This window comes from Molothrus ater, chromosome 18, assembly GCF_012460135.2.
Source record: "Molothrus ater isolate BHLD 08-10-18 breed brown headed cowbird chromosome 18, BPBGC_Mater_1.1, whole genome shotgun sequence".
NCBI lineage: Eukaryota > Metazoa > Chordata > Aves > Passeriformes > Icteridae > Molothrus > Molothrus ater.
In genome coordinates, this window is record NC_050495.2 from 11,791,050 (window position 1) to 11,810,387 (window position 19,338).

The 19,338-nt window shown below is 44.7% G+C and overlaps 1 protein-coding gene across 1 annotated transcript; it reads left to right on the forward strand.

Annotated features, from left to right (window-relative positions):
* The first annotated feature begins 34 nt into the window (after positions 1-34).
* Positions 35-19,106, forward strand: KLHL22 (kelch like family member 22). The gene is made up of 7 exons (XM_036393299.2): positions 35-224; positions 8,811-9,072; positions 11,387-11,552; positions 12,683-13,401; positions 14,531-14,723; positions 15,387-15,620; positions 17,941-19,106. The coding sequence occupies exons 2-7, from the start codon at positions 8,837-8,839 to the stop codon at positions 18,337-18,339; spliced, it is 1,947 nt and encodes a 648-aa protein (XP_036249192.1). The 5' UTR covers positions 35-224; positions 8,811-8,836; the 3' UTR covers positions 18,340-19,106.
* Positions 19,107-19,338: the final 232 nt, after the last annotated feature.

Genomic DNA, 19,338 nt, shown 5'->3' on the forward strand with positions numbered 1-19,338 from the left:
GGCCCGGGCGTGCCCCGCGTTGGCCCCGAGGGTGGCAGCCGCGGCAGCCCCGCGTTCCCCGCGGCCGTGACCGGCCCGACGCTCACCGGGCACAGCAGCGGCACCTGCCCGGGCCGTGCCGGGGCCGCCCACGCCGCCCGCCCCGGTTCCGGCCGCCGCCGCCCCTCCCTCGCCCGGTGGGTTCCGGGTCGCACATAAAGGCGGAGGCGCCGCCGCCGCTCTCGGTAGGTGCTGCGGCGGGGGCGAGGGAGCGCGGGCCCCGGCCGGGCCGCTCCCCTGCTGGCGGCACCGGTGCTGCCATTGCTGGGGAGCCGCGTGTGGGAGCGTGTCCCGGCCCGACCCGAGGCCGCGGCCCCCGCCCCAGGGCTGCCCGCGGGCACCGGGGCAGAGAGGGAGCCCCACGGCCGGAGCCGCTGCCGGGGCGGGGGCTGCAGCCGGCGGCGCGACCCGCCCGGGCCCCCCAGCCCCGGCAGGGGGAGGGCCGGCCCCGGTACCGGGCAGCGCTGCCCGCTCCGAGGGGCGAGCACGGCGGGTGTCAGCCCCTGCAAGGGCAATGGCAGCCCGGCAGGAGAAAGTAAAACCGTGCCTGGGCTGAGCTGGCTTTGACCTCCTCCTCAGGGCGGGTCCGGAGCCAGCTGCCTGGGGGGGGTGAGCAGTGCCAGGTCACCTTCCCCCGTAGGGAACACTGCTCGTTCTCTGGCGCTGCCGAGAAATGCCTAAGCCATGGGTCAGAACCCCACAGACGCCAGGACAAAATTCATGTGGTGAATAATGTGAAAAAATTCATGTTAATGAGGAACTGGAGCTGGAAATGCTGGAAGAGGCCCTTGCTCTCTTCCGGGTCACTTAAGTGTTGTGTTTGGCATAGAAATAATTACTTTCTAACTTTTTTCCTCCTTGTTTTTTAGAATACTTAAAAAGCCAGGACGTGATTTACTTGAATCAGTAAATCAGGTTGAAGTCTTGGCAGCTACCTGAGGTTCTCAAAATTCCTTGAGCAGATTGCTAATATATAAATTACACAACAGAAAACATTACAGTTCTATGAATGTGGGTAAGTTGCAACACTGAAGATACAACTAAGATAAAACATTCAAATTAGAAGGCTCATGTTCTTTAGGTTGTTAGTACAACCAAAAGAACATGGGCTTTCTAATTTGAGTGTTTTACCTTATCTGTATCTTCAGGGAGGAAAAAAATATTTAAATTTAAAAAAACTATTCACTGGAGGAAAAAATATTTTTAAATATCCATTTATTTAAATATAGATATACTCTATGGTGGTGGTGTCATATACATTTTAAATGTGGTGCTTTATTCTGGATATGTCTTAGAAATAACTTGTAATGGGTTTGGGAGGGGAAAAAAAAAGCAAAACCCCCCCAGGTGTTTGCTGAAAGGAACGAATGCCAGCATTTGTGAGACAGCATCATTTGCATGGCTCAGAAAGTCAATTCAGAGTGTGTTTCTGCTTATTTCCATTAGTGAGGTAATGGAGGACTGTGTGTACATACCAGGCAAAGGCACATCATCATTTGAGTGCTCAAAAATAATGCTGAGATATGGTATAATACCAGATATCCTCCTTTCTTTCTTTCTTTTTGTGGGGACTTCAGTCAAAAGGAGTTGTTTGGGTTGTTCCTTGTATTTGTAGAAGGTTCCTGAAATAGAGTATTTGAGAATATTTTTTTTGCACAGTTGTGAATGCATAAAGGGATTCTGAAAGAAGAATTACTGATAAAAGCTTCTGCCTTCCCTTTTCCTTGCAAAAACATGAAACTGGCTTAAGTTTTATCTACACATAACATGAACTCAGTTGGTTTCTCTGTAGCAAGTGCCCATTACACATTATCACCCAGTTGGTGAATTATTCTGCTATTTCCACTCCAGTCAGAATGAACAATAGTTTTGCTTTTCGTTTTACATTGTTTGTGGCATCACATTTGTTTTCCCAACTATTTTGGCAGGCACCCAGCTGCCTCCCTTCCTGCTCACTCCCTGAGTTAGCTGATGTGTGTTTGTGTGTTCTCTGCCCTGTCAAAGCTCTGCTCCACAGCCAGGTCCTGCCTGCAGATCCCCCAGGGCTCAGCACTTTGCTCCTGCAGCTTGTCTTGTCAGGATGGAAACCTGCTTAAATCCTAATCCTTGTTACTCCCTAGGGAGAGATGAAGGTGTGGGCAGCCTCAGGGCCCAGATTTTCAAATTCTTCCAATGCATTCAAATGTTTAAGTGCCTGATGTGTTTGGATCCCAACCAGCACACCACACTGGCTGTTCTGTGTCAGCCAAGAGGAACTGCATCACTTTTAACAGCAAAAGCAAAGTCATGCTGGGTGAGAGGAACTCCAGATATCACAGCAGGCAGGAGACAAGCCTGGCTGCAAGGCAGCTTTGGAAGGAGACTCTGGGGGTCCTGACAGGCAGCTAGCTGAATGTGATTTCTCCAGTGGGGTCCAGCTTCAGTCTGTGTCAGCAAGAATACAGCCAGTAGGTGATGTGAATTATTATTTCCCACTCTGTTAAGCACTCATAATCCCAAAAAATTGCCCAGTTTTGAGGTCTCTACTGAAAGAAAAAGCTGAGAATTCAGTGGAGGAGCTGTACAGGGCAGGAGCACTTACAAGAAGGTACAAGCACCTGCAAGGCAAGAACACTGGGTTTTGTTCAGGGCAAAAAGAATAAGGGCAGAGCCAGCTGGCATTTTTTAAGCTACCTAATGGGCACAGGACAATGTAGAGCCAAACTCTCCTTTGTGGTGCAGCATGCCAGGGATGAGAGGCAAGTGTCACAAATTGCAGTGAAAAAATTCACACAGCTAAAGCAGAAAATAAATCTGCTGGTTAAACAATCAGCTTTCTGACTACTGACAAGGATGGAGATTCTGCACTTGACTAGACAAGGCTCTCCACATCCTGACCTGATTTTGAAGGTTTCCCTGCTTTGAGCAGATTGGACTAGAGACCTCCCAAGTTTCTTTTTCAGTGTAAATGATTCCACACTTCTAAGAAAGCAAGGGACCCCCACCAAGCTGGAGCCACCTGTCCATATGGCAGTGAGCTAAACAGATTTGGATACCCGACACCAGCAAGCCTGAGTTTATTTTGGGCACAGCTGATGCACAAGAAAATATCACTATCTGCGTAAAACACCTCTTTGTAGTGATGTAACTGACAGCCACCAGCTCCTGAATACAAAAATGTCTGAGTTTCCATAGAAACTAACTTGGATAATCCTGCCTGCATCCAGCCATTTCTCTACAGGAGGGAATCAAGGCTGTCAGCACAACTTTACAAGAAGACACCCCCAAAGCCACACATGCACCTGACATTAGGGGCATCTCTGTGAGCTGGATGCTGCTCAACAAGGGGTGAATACCTGGCTAGGTGTGTATCATACCTCACACACCAACAACAGGCTTCAGCACTGTAAATGATCTATACCACGTTAGAGCACAGCATCCCTCCCAGAAAAGAGAGACTGAGTTAATTCCTGTAAAGGCAGCACAGGAACACCATGTGTGACAATGCATCTGTGCTGAAAAATATCCTTAGGACAGACATTGCATTCTTCTCTACTTTATCTATTTTGCCACACCTTTAACTTTCCCCTTCCCCTCTGCTTGTAGTTGAGTTACTCCATTCCTAGACCTGGTGTTCTTAAAAGGATAAGGATTTGTAGTGAGCACAAGAGCAAACCAGTTTCTCACCATTTTGCCATTGATCAAACTACAGTGCATTCCCTAAATTCCTCCTGTCCCAGTGCCAACTTCCTCAGTCATAACCCACATACCTTTATTATGAAGGCAAGTATTCTGTTGTTGATCAGAGAGGGGGTTTTATTTTTAAAAATTACCATGACTCTTTTAATGGGTAGTTAATGAATTGTTTCAGCTGAACAATCAGAAGCCTAAGACCTCTACTTTTCTTCATGCCAGTAATCTGCAGAAGCATGTTGTAGAATTTGACTACAAGACAACCACAGAGTTCTCTGCAGGTCACTGAGACATTTGGCTTTCACTGTGTCCATAGCTTTTTGCCAGGGACCACTGGTGACACAGTGAACTTTGTGTATAATACAGGAAAGAGAAGGGAGCACTCAAGTTCTTTGCTCCCTCCATTGCAAGGCATGGCTGCCTTCTCTTGGTTCCCAGATGGAATCCAGACACAGAATGTAGAAGATTTCAGTCCACTGGAAAAGAGCAGTCTTGTGTTTCTAGGTACCCCCTGAGGGTTTTTCCATTTATGGGGGATTTTTTTGGCTGTTGTAGTTTTTTTAACTCCTTGATTCAAAGTGACCAAACAGTCAACACCTTTCTACACTTGCCTGCAGCCATGCACATACAATTACTGATCCCATATACTTTATGTACTGGAAACTAAGTTGTAATACCTTAAAATTAATCACTACATGAACCCACATCCTCTAAAATACAAATACAAACTAACACAACTGCAGGCTCAAATACATTGTGCAGCCAGCAAAGAAAATGTCTAGCCTGATTTTCTCTGCAGTTTCAAAGTGGTCAGAACAAGGATTTTCCTGTTTCTGCAGACAACATCCCACAGCACATGAGACAATACTTCTTATCTTTGCTGCTGTTAAAGAAGCACATTGAACTCAAAGAATTCCTCTTATTTGCCACCTGCAGGGTTAGTTCTGCAGTACTCAGCCACTGAAGCCCACTGCTAACAGCTGACCAGAAACTTTCTCAAGAAGACAAGGGAAAGAAAACATATTACTCAAATTTCTAAGAGCTTGTCTCAGTCACAGAGCTGTTTTCACAATAACAGAAATATAAGAGCAGAGAAGCCTTAGGTACATCCTATGAGCAAGAAGCTGACAGTAGAGAAGCTCAGGATGGAGGAACAAACCTGTTCTGGCTCTCTATCCAGAACTGTCTTGCTTATATTACATTTAGGCAGCTTTGGGTTGTTTTGGGTTTTTTTTTAATAAAGATTAGACAAAATAGATTTTATAGACAGCAACAAAGGCACAAAGCACACTGGTCAGACCACACAGTTTGAGAAGCAGAGTTCTGTGCTAACAACAACATCCCTCCTCAGCAATTTTGTAATCAGCATTTAGAACAATACCCAAAGAAATACACAAAATGATCAATCAACTCAGCAAACACACTGCATTTAATCCAGACGACCCAAATCCATCCCACTTCTCTTTGAAAGAAGCCCACAGCACAACCCCACTAACCCTGCCTGAGCAGCTGCTCCTGCACCTTCCTGCCCAGCCCAGCTGCTCCTGGTGCAGCTGCTGCAGAGCTGAGCACACTGAGCTGAGGGAATCCTGCTGGCCACATCCCCCACAGCCAGCCCGTGGCCCTCTGCCCTCCTTGGGCTCACACCTCTTTTCTAACAGCTCCTCAGACTACCTGGGCAAGAGTTAAGAGGCTTTTGGCTCAAGGAAGGCTTGACTTAACCATATCTGTCAGTCAGACTTTGTAAATTAATACTACAAATGTTCACCTTTCATTTTTTAGGCTGGGAGCAGTTCCTCAGGATGATGTACAAGCATGAGTGACCACCCTGAGGGACAGTCCAGCTCACCAGTGACAGCTGAGGTACAGCCCAGGGACAGGAGTTGGAAACAGGAGGTCAGGACTGCCAGAATTCAGAAAAGAGAGCGTAGCAAAAAGTATGTAGGTTCAGCTGTTAACCAGCCAAAAATCAGCTGTGGAGGATGGTTCAGCTGCACTCCCAGCACCTCCTCTTGCCCACACTGGGTGGTCACAGCAGAGCTGGTTTGTTCAGCTCTTGGTAATGGTTGTGGCATAATGCAAGTCTGTATCTACTCCAACTAAGTGTGAGATAAACTCCCTGCAGATCTGCAAGACAGCCCCCACTTGTCACTGAGAGGTATTCAGATACTAATGCTCATACTGGCTACAGAATCACTAAATAATTTATCCTTTTAATGTATTTCTATCTTCTCTCTTTCATAATACCATTTAATCTTCCTGCTTCCAGTTACCACGTTTGTAAGATCAGATCTCTTCTGGGGCTTTACTTGCTGAAAGCTTCATCCTCTTTTTGTTATTTTTTTCAGATTATTCGGATAGAGAATATATTCTGAACAGTTACTATCTACAGTCATATTAAACAAATAAATAAAGGCTTGCATTATTATATGGGTTTCCCACTCTACCCTGTATGTATCTCTGTCTGTAACCTGCTTCTCCTACAATACATTTATTTTCTAACACTTATTTCAGGGCTTCAGTGGCCCTTGTAGTTTTATCTCTCACTTACCTTGCCTTGGCCTCTCTCCCACCAATGACTGCAGTATATGATATAAGGTTGTATCAAAGGTCCCCCTAGTCCTGAAATGTCCTTGGATTCAGAAAATAGTTAATTTGTTGCTTTTAATTCTGCTTTTTGATACAGTAATTTTACTTCCATAGGGACTTCTTTTGATACAGCTCTCTAAGAAGAGGAAAAGATAAAACCTGGTTTGGAGCTTTAACCACATTAAACCACATTAACAGAGTTAATCTTAATCAGTTCCTCGTTTGGACCATATGTCACCCTCCTTTGGTTTTGCTGCATTTATTTCCTTTTAGTGCAATGGGAAATTTCTGATCAACATCATGTAACACTCACTGTTTCACTTGCCTTTCTTACTACATTATTTCCCTTGCCTCAATCCATCACTCTTAGTATTCCCCAGGAGCAAATGCAATGATACACTAATGTTTTGTCTGCTTTCATTTGATTTCTAGGAAAAGCATCAACCTGTCATGAAAAATAAGCCATTACTCATCTCTTCAGCTGATGATGGATAGTTTTCCCTCTCTAATCGACCTGAGTGCTCCCCAGAAGGCTGTTTTGTCAGAGCTGCTCTTCTCAGCTGCTCTCTTGGTTTTGCTGGCAAAGAGCAGATAAACATTAATACACTTTCTCAGGGTATTTTCCATCCCATTCACCATGCAGCACCACCTTCCTTTTGTTTTGGGCAGTGTAGGGTAGCTTCCTCAGGCAGAACAATAAACATTCTCATATTTCTTGTTATCATCTGGGGAGCTCCTTCCTCACTGCCATACCCAGAATACCTGCAGTGTTTTGAGATCTGCAGTGCTGCCCTCCCTGTCTATGGCTGGCACAATGAAACAATGGTTCCATTTCTTCACTCTTTGTTTGGATTTGCTGGGTTTGTTCTCTTCTGCTTCCCTGACTGCTGCTAACCCCTTGTGATGATCCCTTGTGGCACTAAGCTATTTCCCAGGCTGCTGAAGAGAGGATCTTCTGAGTGTGTCAGCAGCCACATCAGCTCACTTACTTCCTTTTGCTAATGGGGGGTGTTTTTTAATGCCTGCTGACAACTGGATAGAGACTATAAGCCCTGACTGCCACAACTTCTGACATTCTTCAAAGACAATGGACAGGGTAAATTACAGGATGGTAGAAGAGGACTCATGAGATTTTGATTGCTTAACCATAGACATGAAACACAATCACTTGCAGATAGCTTTTTACAGGTGTTTCCCATGTGCCATAGGGGACCTTCCCAGTGTATCAGTGGCAGTCCTAGAAATAGGTACAGGATAGCCTTGGACAGTGCCCATTCTGGAGGAAATACCTGCTCTCTGCAGGGAGTCACAGGAAGTGGAAAGTAGCTGTGCATGCTTGTTGCAGTGTGAAGCCATTTCCTGTTTCACCTCTCCCAACCCCCCAGGTGTGCCAGCCTCTCCTTTCCCCTCCCCCTTTGCCCTCCTGCTGAGCTGTCCATCAATCCTAACATTCCAGCAGGGTCGTGGTGTGGTTGGCAGAAGTTCAAAAGATGCCCTCAGGTCCGGGCTCATTGGCCTGTCCAAGTGTCTTTATTCCCTGAGCCTTCCCCTCCTCCCACCTGGTTGGTGGCTCACCTGTGCCTTCCCCTCCCCCTGTCCCCGGCCTGAAAAGGAGACGGGACCATGCGGTCTGGATTCTGTTGGGAGCTGTTACAAGATTCAGAGGTCTGTCGTCCTGGAATAAAACTCTACGATAGAATCCTCTCCTTTTCTCTTCACCAGAGGTAAACTGAGTTCCTACTTTGCCTGGATTTGTTCTGAGTGCCGAGCTGCAGCACCCAGCCTGGCAAATGTATCTCTGAGGTGAAACACCACAGCTGCTGCCTTTGGTCCAGCAGCAAGGGTCAGATGGGGCCAGGCACAACACGCCTGGAAATATTGAGATTAATATTCCATATACATGCTAGCTTGAAAATGCCAAAATAATGAAACTCACTTTGAAGCCTACAGTTTCGTACAGTGATTTTGCACAATTAAGGTTGGAATGTGCTTAGCTACAAAAAATGCAAAAAGCAAACACAGGGAGAGAGAGGAGAGAGGAGATTCTGTGGTAAAATATTAAGAGAAAGATGGAAGGTGCAGTTTATATTGCAGGAAAGCTACTTGAGAATACCAGGCAATTTGGAATTTGGCAAAATTTTGGTCCATTTTTTGTGGCAGATGATGCAGAAATACAAAAGAAAAAAGGGGTTTTGGTAATGGATTGGGAAGTGAAATTCTTGCTGAGAAAAACAAAGACCCATGTGGCACATACTCTGATATTGGTGTGAAAACCCAGGAGTCAGAATACCTGTTTTGGGAAAGCCTTATTGTACCACTTTGATGTGCTGATGTCCATGTGTGTGTTTTCAGTATAATTTGGAATCATTTGTCCAGGACAGAACTGTCTCTCCATTGCCTGAAGAGTCGCTTTGTTTTCTGTGACGGGCAAGGATCAGAGCACCGTTTGTGAAGCAAAAAGCACAACCCTTTGCCGATTCTGTTGTCTCACAGATTTCATTCTGCTGCAGCTGCCGGCTGAGCATTTGTGCCTGGGATGGCTGAGGAGCAGGAGCTGACTCAGGCCCGCGGAGGTGGCCTGGAGCCGCCGGCGCAGCGGCGCAGCAGCAGCAGCAGCAGCACGTACCGCAGCGCGGAGCACTCGCAGGCGCTGCTCAGCGGGCTGGTGTCGCTCAGGGACAGCAGCATCCTCTTCGATGTGGTGCTGGTGGTGGAGGACAAACCCATCGAGGCTCATCGCATCCTCCTGGCTGCCTCCTGTGACTACTTCAGGTACGCTGCTGTCACCCTGCTTCTTCAAGTTTTTCTGATGTTTACGTTCTTGTAAGGAACTTTCTCACGTGCTCTCTGTAAATAACTTAGTGGTTTGCATTCTTTTATGGAGGAAATTTGATAACTTGGTTTGTCAGGGTCATTGGAGAGGTGGCACTGTCGTCCTCCAATCCACTTTTGGAAATCAAGAAATGTTGGAGTCAGAAATTAAACACTCTCTTTTTTATCTTAGAAGGTCCAGTGTGCTGTGGTGGTGTTTGCAGTGCCACAGCGCTGATCTCCCTTAGGACGAGGGAAGAGATGAGAATCTTGACTCTATGTTTCAGAAGGTTGATTTATTATTTTATGATATACATTATATTAAAAGAAGATGATATATTAAAACTTATTAAAACAATAGAAGAAAGGTTTTCATCAGAAGGCTAGCAAGGAATAGAAAGGAATGATAACAAAAGCTCGTGACTCTCAGAGAGTCTGAGCCAGCTCACTGTGATTGGCCACTAATTAGAAACAACCACATGAGACCAATCAAAGATGCACGTGTTGCATTCCACAGCAGCAGATAATTATTGTTTACATTTTGTTCCTGAGGCCTCTCAGCTTCTCAGGAGAAAAATCCTAGCAAAAAGATTTTTCATAAAATATGTCTGTGACAGCTCCTGTCGTTTTATTTCATGTCCTAGAGCGACACGCAGCAGCAATGGGCACGTGTTGTGGGTCTTAGGATGAGGTGAGAGATGAGAATTGACTCCAGGTTCTCAGAGGGCTGATTTATTATTTTATGATATTATATTAAAAGAAAATTATATATTAAAACTATACTAAAGAAAGAGGAAGGAGACATCAGAAGGCTAGACAAGAATGAATATTAAAAACTCCTGACTGACTAGAGAGTCTGACACAGTAAGACTGGGATTGGTTATTAAGTAAAAACAATTCACGTGCTGGGTAAACAATTCTCCAAATCACATTCCAGAGGAGCAAAACATGGAAAAGTTGAAGCTTCTCAGGAGAAAAACCCTGGTGAAGGGATTTTTCATAAAATATCACAGTAACAGGCACATGGCTGGCTGTTAGTCACAGCTGTGACATCCAAAGCTTCTGGCTGGGCAGACTCTTTGTGAATAGAAAATCAGACCTGTAAGATGGAGCTGAGGCTGTTGTAGCCACATTTCTCCTCACAGAGAAAAGCAAGGCCATCTTCCCAAGAATATTTCTGAGATTCACATTCTCTGAACCTCAGAGAATGATCAAAACAATTCTTATCTCACTTGCTGTGCCTGTGTTTGTGCTAAAGTAGAATGCAACATGGAGATTGTTTACCCAAAGTGATGGTTTTGTTTCCTTGGCCTGTCAGGGCCAGGTGTGTGTGTGTGTGTCATGACTGATTCTGTGCAGTTGTGTGCAGCTGAGTGCTTGGCAGGTTCAGTTTAGATGTAATGTAACATAATGTAATATAGTATAATAAAGTAATTCATTATAAATTAATTAGCCTTCTTTTGCTCTTTCTGCAGTACTGCCTCCTGCCTGTTCCTGTGTCATTCTCAGCACAAGAGTGACAGGCTGTTTCAAAATACTAACGATGGCTTTATTCATCTCTCTGTTATTTCTCTGCAGAAATAAAGCTCTTGTCCCTGCACACTGAGCTTACCTCCACTAAATTCACTGTGATACTTGGAGGTTTATAAAGAGAAGAGCCTATCTGAACTGGTGTCTTCTGCTTAAGTGCACTCTAAGAGGCTTTTAACATATCCTTAGCATTATAAGACTTTGCCTGTGGTGGTGATCATTTCATAATACACAAAAACTCACTGGAGCTGGGTCACTGCTGTGTGCCTGTAGGGTGACTCAGTGGCCATTAAACCAGGCAATTTGATGAGCAGTTCCTTTTGTTTTCATAGAGCAAACACCCAAGTCAATCCAGACAAATTTCTAACTGAAGGAAGAACTGCTCTACCTTGGAACAAAATTCCCACTGTCCCAAGTTCTTCTGTGTTTCCTCTTCCCCCACACCCAGAGTATCTGCCTTTGACCATTGACTACCCATAGATACTGGCTGGGTATTTAAATCCTTCACCTGGGAACTGTCCCTTCTAGGTTGCCCCTACTGTTTTCCTGCACAATGAAGTGTTACTTTCTTAGGTCCTAAAGGCCTGTACTCTTAACTTGGAGAAGAGGTAATCACATTAAAGTGTCTAGCTTGCTTTTTGTATTTCCAAATATTTTTTATGTTCCCAGGACAACATAAGATGAGCAAACTGGAAATAGCTTCAATGCAAATCTGCCATAGCATGTGCCATTGTCTGTTTTGCAGAGGAATGTTTGCAGGAGGATTGAGAGAGATGGAACAAGAAGAAGTTCATATTCATGGCATCTCCTACAATGCAATGTGTAAAATCTTGAACTTCATTTACACTTCTGAGCTGGAACTCAGTGTGAACAGTGTACAGGAAACCTTAGCTGCAGCCTGTCAGCTTCAGGTGAGGTCCTGGGAGATGTGACAAAAAAGAAACAAGAAACAAAAGCAATGATGAAGAACAGAAAACATGGATATCTGGTTAGAGGGAGGGTTAAGAGGTGAGCAGGAGCATGGGCATGATAAGAAGGATTTCTGGGATGCTGTATCTACTGGAAGTAACTGTGGAGGCTAGGAACAATGAATGGGTCCTTAACATCTCACTTGGCCAATGGTTTCATTTGTTAAAACATTACTCATTTAATCTAGAGGAGTATTTTATATAACATTCACTTTCACTGAGGTGATTGTGAAAGCTTCCCTGAAACAGAAAATCCCTGGCCTATGGTTAGGAATAGGGTTTGCTGCTCAGAAATTGTTGTGCTGCTCAAGGTGAGTCCACAGGCACATGGCCTCTCCTGACCCCATCACTACAGGAAATCCTGCCACTATGGTTTGCACTAAGTGCAGGGTTCATGTGCTTTTAAGACAAGTTTTTTTTTCTCTAATTTCCCCTGCAGCTAACTGCTGCACAAGGCTTTGGTACCAAATCCTAAACTTTGTGAGTGCTTGCTTTGGTTGGTTTTTACACGCTTTGTTAGCAGAGGGGCTCCTGGACAGCAGTTAGTTCTTTGTTCCTCCTGCCAGATACAACTTCAAATTGCTTTCAAAAGACAATAGTAAATATTCATTTTCCTTTCCAATGGCTTCCTATGCTCTTGAGTGAAATATTTGTAACAGATACAATCTTTGATATAGCATGTCTATAGTGCTCTGGAAGAACAAGCAGAGAGTGACTGTATCACCATGTCCTGGGTCTGTTTTCCTGGCTGCTCCCAGGCAGGCAGCAGAGCAGGCAGTGCCCAGGGCCCCACATGTCCTGGAAGGCACATTGCTGCTGCACCTGAGGCCAAGCTGAGCCTTGCAGCAGAGCATGGCTACAAGAGCTGTGTTATATTCATCCACATACCCATGCTGAGTTGTTTCTCTGGGGAAGGGTGAATAGGACACAAGTGACTGTGGTGCTCAGACTGTGAGGAGAGTGCTCAGCAGCCATTTCATGGACAATTTCCTCACAGTCATCGCAGGCTTCAGTCCCCTCTCTCAAGTGTGGGGCAGGTGGTGTCTGAAATGAAAAACCTCTCTCTCTTACAGATTCCAGAAGTCATTAAGTTCTGTTGTGATTTCCTCATGTCCTGGGTAGATAAAGAGAACATCCTCGATGTGTACAGACTAGCTGACCACTATGACTTAAAGCATTTGAGTGAGCAGCTGGACTCCTACATTCTGAAGAACTTCACAGCCTTCTCAAGGACACAGGTGTACCGACAGCTGCCCCTGCAGAAGGTCTACTCCCTCCTCAGCAGCAACCGTTTGGAGGTTAACCATGAGTCTGAAGTTTATGATGGGGCAGTTTTTTATCATTATTCTCCAGAGGAACTGGAAACAAAACAGGTCTCCCTGATGGAGCCCCTTAAACTACTTGAGACAGTTCGTTTTCCTCTGATGGAATTCCAGACCCTGCAAAGACTTCATGACAAATTAATTCCATGTCCTTTAAAAGATGCAGTTGCAGATGCATTAATGTACCACAAGAATGAATGTCTTCAGCCAATGCTTCAGAGCTCCAAGTCACAGCTGAGATCAGAGTTCCAGTGTGTAGTGGGATTTGGAGGGATGCATTCTACTCCATCCATTGTCCTCAGTGATGAAGCCAAGTATCTGGACCCCTCGCTGGGGGAGTGGAGGCACTTTACAGCTGCACTAGCCCCCAGAATGTCCAACCAAGGGATTGCTGTTCTCAATAATTTTGTCTATTTAATTGGTGGAGACAACAATGAAAGGGGTTTTCGAGCAGAGAGCAGGTGTTGGAGGTAAGAAAAGGATAATCCTGCTATTAATTTTATTGCCAGCCTGTTGCCCATTTCTGAGTCAGTAAGCCAGCAGACAGTCAGTACACTTGCCAGCCAAAAGATCAGGAGCTGAGCAGGAGCCTCACTGAAAGAAAACACAAGAAATGAGCTTCATTTCATGAGCTTCATAGTAACAGGAAGCTCCCAGCAGTGCTTATGAGACAAAGCTGAGCCAGACAGTGTAGAAACAGCTACTCATTCAAGAGTATTACTTGTGCTTCTTTCTGCCTTGTTGCAGGAGGGAAGTATTAAAGGTGTGGGAAGCAGTAATGAGCCTGAACTCTAGGCTGTCTAGATGTTCTCTAACTAGCGTTTTCTGGACGTCTTCTATGTGTAGTTTTTGTCCCAGTACAAAAGGTTTTTCAATAAAATGCTATTACTAACAGATTTTCAAGAATCTGTGTGCACAATAGCGGCATTCCAGAGTCCTTTTATATTACTGTGTGACAGGGAAGAGCAGGAGAGAGGAGCAGGTTTAGACCTTCATGCCCATTACATTACAAAACCAGATATAAACCCTTTTGTTTTTATATTGTGCTCAGTTTTACAAGTCTTAGCTGAGTTGCTCTTATTTTATGGCATGCATAGTTTCAATTCTCAACCAGTTTTCTCTGTAACTAAAATTTCCAGATGAGAGAGATGGTTTGACATGAAAGTGAATAATGAGATTCACTTTGAGCAGCAGATATTTGGGGAAAAGAATCAAAGAACCCACCACATATTTATGCCCTTCTTGCATTCTTGAAGATCCAGATTGAGTCTTTGTGCTATTTTTAGACTGTGTTACCTTGTGGAATGGCTTTGTGCAAACAGAGATTGTGATATGTAACCTGACAGCAGTGTACAAGATAATGGAAAACCTAGGCTTTGATAGCATGATTATGTCAGCCAAACTACATCTTCTATAAATAGAACAAAACAACTTTGCTAATAATAAAATGCTGACAAGGCCAAATTTCACATCACTTAGAGATGAGCTCAATTTCAGCTGAAGCCAGTGCAGTTACCCACATCCACAGAGCTGTCTGGTACTCCTGCAGTGATTCTGCAGCTGCAGGAATAACTTTCTTTGATCCCATTCTTTTACAAGGTATGACCCACGACACAACAGATGGTTCAAGATCGAATCCCTGCAGCAAGAGCACGCTGACTTCAGTGTTTGTGTCGTGGACAACTATATTTATGCCGTCGCAGGCCGAGATTACCATGAAGACCTGAGGGAAGTGGAGAGGTATGACCCTAAAACCAACACTTGGGAATATGTGACACCTCTGAAGAAGGAGGTAAGGAGTGCATTAGCCACACACACTACCACAGTCCCCCAATTCCTGGTTTAAGCTTGCTAGATGTTTTTCTCAGGTGGAACTTTTAATTCGCTGATATTCAGATGGAAAGCAGTAAAACTCTGTCTATGCAATAAATGGATGACAAGAAAATGAAATAATAGCATATGTAAATTACGTTTTCCAGTCAAATGCTTATTTTTACTGCTTCTTGTTGATTTTGCTTGCATTTATTGTGTTAATCCTTAAAGCTATTAATAAAACAAATAATAAATGTGTGTCACTGCTAGAAATATAAAAAGCCCGAATTGAGTGCTACTAAGTAGAATAACTTGCATTCCTGATAACACTGCTTGTATAAGAAAAATCACCAATCAGAAGGCTTCCAAGTAGATTAGGGAGTGAAGTTATAGTATGAAGGAACAATAAAGACATAGAATGCTGCATTTCTGGAAGCTTTAGAAATTCTAGTGTGTTTCATTCAGAAATTCACAATTATAATATCTTAGAAAGAGCTGTCCCTAAGAAAATCCTTTCTCCTTTTGCTCTCTGCGTAACTCATGACAATATCACTCCCTTCACGTCTATTCCCTGCTTCAAAACCGGGAGAAACCCGCAGATGCAGAGCTGAAGCTGTTGCTTTGCCGTGGTTGTGCCGTGCAGGTGTACGCGCACGCGGGAGCGGCGCTGGATGGGAAGATGTACATCACGTGCGGCAGGAGAGGAGAGGATTACCTGAAGGAGCTGCAGTGCTACGACCCCAGGAGCGACCGCTGGGAGGTGCTGGCAGACGGCCCCATCCGGCGGGCGTGGCACGGCATGGCCGCGCTGCTGGGCAAGCTCTACGTCATCGGGGGCAGCAACAACGACTCGGGCTACAGGAGGGACGTGCACCAGGTGAGAGAGCTCACACCCTGTAAGATCCACACCTCTTGGGCTGTTCTTGGAGTCCACTCTGGCTACCTATGGATCCTGGCCTCTTGGGGCCTTTCTGGGTCGCTGTGACTCCAAGGTTGTTAACAGTCTCTTTTCCCAGCCTGGTGCTTGAAGAAGGAGTCAGGGCTCTTCATTTCTCAGTCTCAAGGTTGTTCATTGTTTCTCATCTATAAAGAATTTTCTCCTGCCCTGCCGAGGTCCGTCCAGCAGGACAGTTCCAGGCACTCTGCCTGCCCCAGGGCAGGGTTATGTCTTTGTACTAAAAACTACAATGTGTACAATGTTTACAATTCCTTTCCAATACCTATCACCTGTGTTAGACACTGAGCTTCTACTCTAAACCAATCCAAAAGTGCCAACATCACAGCAGAAGGTGGAGGCCAAGAAGAAGAAGGAGAAAGGCTGGACACACCCAGTTCCCTCCATCTTGCCTCCTGAACCCCCATAACAAAACCCCAAAATCTACTTTTCCACCCCATGATAACTTCACTATTATTCTACCTAAACTGTTGTGGCTTGCTGATCTTCATCTAAGGTTGGTGATTTGCTCCATGGGTCATAATCAAACCCACAGGTGTTTTGGGCTCTGTGCCAGGGCTTCTGAGCCCCCTGGCAGGGGTCCTGGCCATCCTGGACAGCCAGAGGATGTTCTGGGCTCCCACACTGGCCCACACAGTCTTACATGGACAAAGCAAAGGACGAGAAACGCTCTTCTCCACGTGGGAAGCAGTGTCCTGTTTGTTAGCTTGGGAAGGGACACCTCAGACTCTGGTGACCCCCCAGGTAGAAAAGAGAGGGTTCCCCTCTTGCAGGGGACTTTTATACCCCAGGGAATGGGGGCAGGGGAAGAGGACCATAGCCAATGGGATACCATGAGGAGGGGTAAGCAGGGGGTATAGGGCACAGGGGTGGATGGGGGAGAGACCATGTGATGGGAGAAGGGAATAACAATCCACGTGACATAACATCAACTAGTGCAATACAGCAATACCTGGGTCTTTTCTTGGCTTCTTGTGGATGCTGGCACTTAGATGTAATGTCTTTGTCCTACTAAGCATGCAAATAAAACTGCTCAGCTAGATGAGGTTTCCCTCACCTGCAGAACTGGCAATGATTTATTTACTATTGTCTGTCTTGAACACTTTGTCTCACCCACAAAGCATTAAAGCTCTAGCACTTGGAATTCTTATCAATTTTAAAACATCTCTGATGGGTAACTTCACTGGCATGCATATGCCCAGTAAGCAGCACATCAGTTAAATTTGCTTTATGCTGTCTTTACATTCAGTTTTTCTAAGTGGAGAACTTTTGAATTCCCAGTGTGTAATTGCAGGGCAGAGCTGTTAAGGATGTAAATTCCTGCATATTCCCCCTACTTTAAATTCCTGCATATTCCCCCTACTTTAAATTCCTGCATATTCCCCCTACTTGGGGGTATGCTGGATGGCAGTTGTATAATGCAATTAAAATGTACACTATGGCAAGGAACATCTGGAGAGAATTCTCTTCAGCCTTGTTCCAGCTTCTAGAACTGCTAGAGACTTGAAAAGAAGAAAGGCAGAGAAATGCAGAAAGTTCCTGTGTATTCCCCTACTTGGGGGCACTGGATGGCAGTTGTGTAATGCAATTAAAATGTACAGTATCTGATGGTAAGGGACATCTGGAGAGAATCCTCTTCAGCCTTATTCCAGCTTCTAGAACTGCTAGAGACTTGAAAAGAAGACACAAAAACGAACTGTTTTTATAGAGCCAGTGGAGATGGCAGAATTAAATCTAGCTGAAGAGTGTGTCTGAATGATAAGAAGGTGCCTACAAATGAAAGCAGTTAGCCAAGTAGGTACCCAATGAAACCTGAAGCTCTCCAACATGGCACAGAGGCAGCTCAGCAGATTTGTCATATTTGTATGTTCCAGCATTCCTTCTCTAATGCAAACAGGTCAGTTCTGTCTGGGCTTATATTAGCATGTGTCCCCATCTCTTTCAGTTTTGTACACATTTTTGGAATGACATACAGCTGTTAGTCCAGCAGCAGGGTCAGAATTGTGATTTCAAAGCTATGTGGCAACTATGCACAATTTTCTGCTGAGCATTGTACTTGTATTAGACAGTCACATGCTGTCTCCATTATCAACACACTGTCAGAAGAATGATGAGATTCCTTCCTAAACAGTTTACCTTATGGCCAGCCTGCAAGTTTATGGCCAAGGATAAACTGGCCAAGCATAAAAAGATGGCCAAGGATACAAGTCCAGTTTTGCCTTCTCTCTTTTTTGTTTTACAGGTTGCCTGCTATAAGCCAAGCACTGATCAGTGGACAAATGTATGTCCACTGCCTGCAGGACATGGAGAGCCAGGCATTGCAGTCTTAGACAACAGGATTTATGTCCTGGGAGGCAGATCCCACAACAGGGGAATCCGGGTGGACTATGTGCACATTTATGATGCAGAGAGAGACTGTTGGGAGGAAGGACCCCAGCTGGAGGATGGCATTTCTGGCATGGCTGCCTGTGTCCTCACATTGCCCAGGCCTAATTTAATGGAAACAGAGAAGTGGCTCTCAAAATGCAACGCAGACCAAATGAAGGATCATTTTGACTTTGAGTTTCCACCGTTTCCACCAGAAGTTATGAATGAATCATATTGGGAGGAATTTGACAACTCAAACTCAAGTGATGATTAGAAAACTTTAATTTTATTTTTTTTTTTTGCCAGTGGATGAAGAAATGAAGGCTTGGGGAAAGTACTTGAGAGATTTTATATGTCTTTCTTATATCATAAAAGTATTAAAAGGTTTTAAAAATAAGTGTTTTGCACAAAATGCCATTCACAGTCAATATCCACCCATCTGCAAGTGTCCTGCACAAAATGCACTTACATTTTGTGCCCACCTGCCAGAAAGCAGCATTTTTACAGTAACCACACAACTGCCATTTCCCCCCAGTTGTATAGAGGTTCTGGTACTCTGAATGAGGCTTTTCTCAGCCTTCAGCATGGACAGAAAAGAAGCACAGAAGGCTCAGCTTGACTAGCTTCTTTCCTTCCAGCTTTTAGCTCAAAATAGCTTCTTGAGCTTTTTTTTTCTTTTCTTTTGGGTAATAAAACTTCCTAGCCAGCTTAATACAGGAAGGTAGCACCTAGTGCTGCCCTCCTGGGCCAGGTGTCAGACAGCTTGAGTAGGTTTTCAGCAAGAGTGAACATACAGAAACAGGAAGAGTAGCAAGTCTGAGCCTTCATCTCATCTGGGCATGCAGCCATCCTTGGAACTGGCTGAGAGTCTGTGAACTGACACCACTCCTGAACTTCTATACTGCAGGTTCTGTCAACACAGTGGAAAGATCTCTAGAAAAATCTCTCTGTACAGAATATGGCAATCTCATCATTTCATGGTCAGACACATTTCATTGTTCTTAACCAAAAATTAATAAATTCTTGTCAGAGCTTTTTTAACTGCTGTCTCCGTTTTATTGACAGTGATGTGGTGGCTGAAAGTTTCATTATATCCTACAGCAGGATTGGCAAAGTTACTCCAGCCTGGGAGATGGGCAATTCTTTCATTCTTTTATTATAGGCTTTACAAGAGAATAAAAAGAGCAGACATTGGTTTGCCACAGCAAAAGAAAAAAATAATGAGATAACAAGAAGTACAGAAGATTACACTGGTCCAAGACTCTGCAGTAGC

What these genes read in the sequence shown, in the direction of transcription:
- KLHL22 (XM_036393299.2), top strand. Translation starts at nt 8,837, where the DNA reads ATGGCTGAGGAGCAGGAGCTGACTCAGGCCCGCGGAGGTGGCCTGGAG. An exon ending in CTGCAGCCTGTCAGCTTCAG is followed by an intron (nt 11,553 to 12,682) that starts GTGAGGTCCTGG and finishes TCTCTCTTACAG; the next exon opens with ATTCCAGAAGTCATTAAGTT. An exon ending in TGACACCTCTGAAGAAGGAG is followed by an intron (nt 14,724 to 15,386) that starts GTAAGGAGTGCA and finishes TGTGCCGTGCAG; the next exon opens with GTGTACGCGCACGCGGGAGC.